This window comes from Penaeus monodon, chromosome 21 (genome assembly GCF_015228065.2).
Source record: "Penaeus monodon isolate SGIC_2016 chromosome 21, NSTDA_Pmon_1, whole genome shotgun sequence".
Lineage (NCBI taxonomy): Eukaryota > Metazoa > Arthropoda > Malacostraca > Decapoda > Penaeidae > Penaeus > Penaeus monodon.
The window spans coordinates 33,801,821-33,802,723 of NC_051406.1; the positions used below are offsets into that span (position 1 = coordinate 33,801,821).

Consider the following 903-nt stretch of genomic DNA (forward strand, 5'->3'; position numbering starts at 1 on the left):
GAGGGTATGCAAGCCCCTTCTTGTGATCTTATCGCGTTCCCTTGTCTGCGTTCTGTATAAGAGACCGTCTTGGTCCTCGCCTTCGGACGGTTCTCTGTGTTGTTTTTGAGGGATGCTCCTCGAAAGGTTCTTCTTGTGTGGCTTGCGTGTCCTCGTAACGCTTTCTGGTGTATTCTAGTGTCCCCGCGAGGGTTGTTCCGTTGTGAGTCTGTGTCCCTCTCCGTATGCAGTGTGGGTAGTGCGGGTCCCTTTTTTATATATACATATATCTTTTTAGATTGTATTCTCTGTATGGCGCACGTGTCCTTAACGCTTTCTCGTGGCGTCTGCTTCTGGACCTGCCTCGTGTCTGTAAGGACAGGTCTTTGCTCTACGTCCATCCGTGTTTTAAGCCGTGTAGTCAAAGCATTCGTGTGTACATCTGGGCCACGCTGACCGCTGGTGCGTGTGTGAGTGTCACGCTGAGCGCTGTAAGTGTGGACATACGTGTCACATAACGTTTTCAGTCACACTTATTGGAACACTAAAGTCGTTTATCCTGAACGACACTAATATATGTACATCTTGCAGACACTGTTGTCCGTGTATAGGGTTTCACTGTGCATTGTTAAGGAGTTACCCAACCCTTGCCTTTATGAAATAAAAAATCAAAAATATGTTTCGAAATAAAAATATCGATATCGGAATTGTTCTTAAAATAAAAGGGACGCTTCGTTTTACCTTTAATTGACTTATGCTTCTCATAGTTATCAGCCATAGTTAGCAAAAAAATCGAAAAAAAACGAATTGTTATATGTTTAAAAATATCAATAATAACAACTGCAAAAAGTCAGTCGGAACAAGGATGAATCATTTCATGTCTTATTTTTGTTTCCTGATATATGTATACTTAATGTATATGTT

General features: G+C 41.7%; 1 protein-coding gene across 1 annotated transcript in view; it reads right to left on the reverse strand.

The window, feature by feature from the left end:
- The window catches only part of LOC119586731, a gene marked incomplete in the record, with an annotated part of 1,176 nt that extends 552 nt beyond the window's left edge, over positions 1 to 624 (reverse strand). The window contains 1 exon segment of the mRNA XM_037935458.1: positions 1 to 624. Within this exon segment, the coding sequence (XP_037791386.1) occupies positions 1 to 380 (380 nt within the window).
- Positions 625 to 903: the final 279 nt, after the last annotated feature.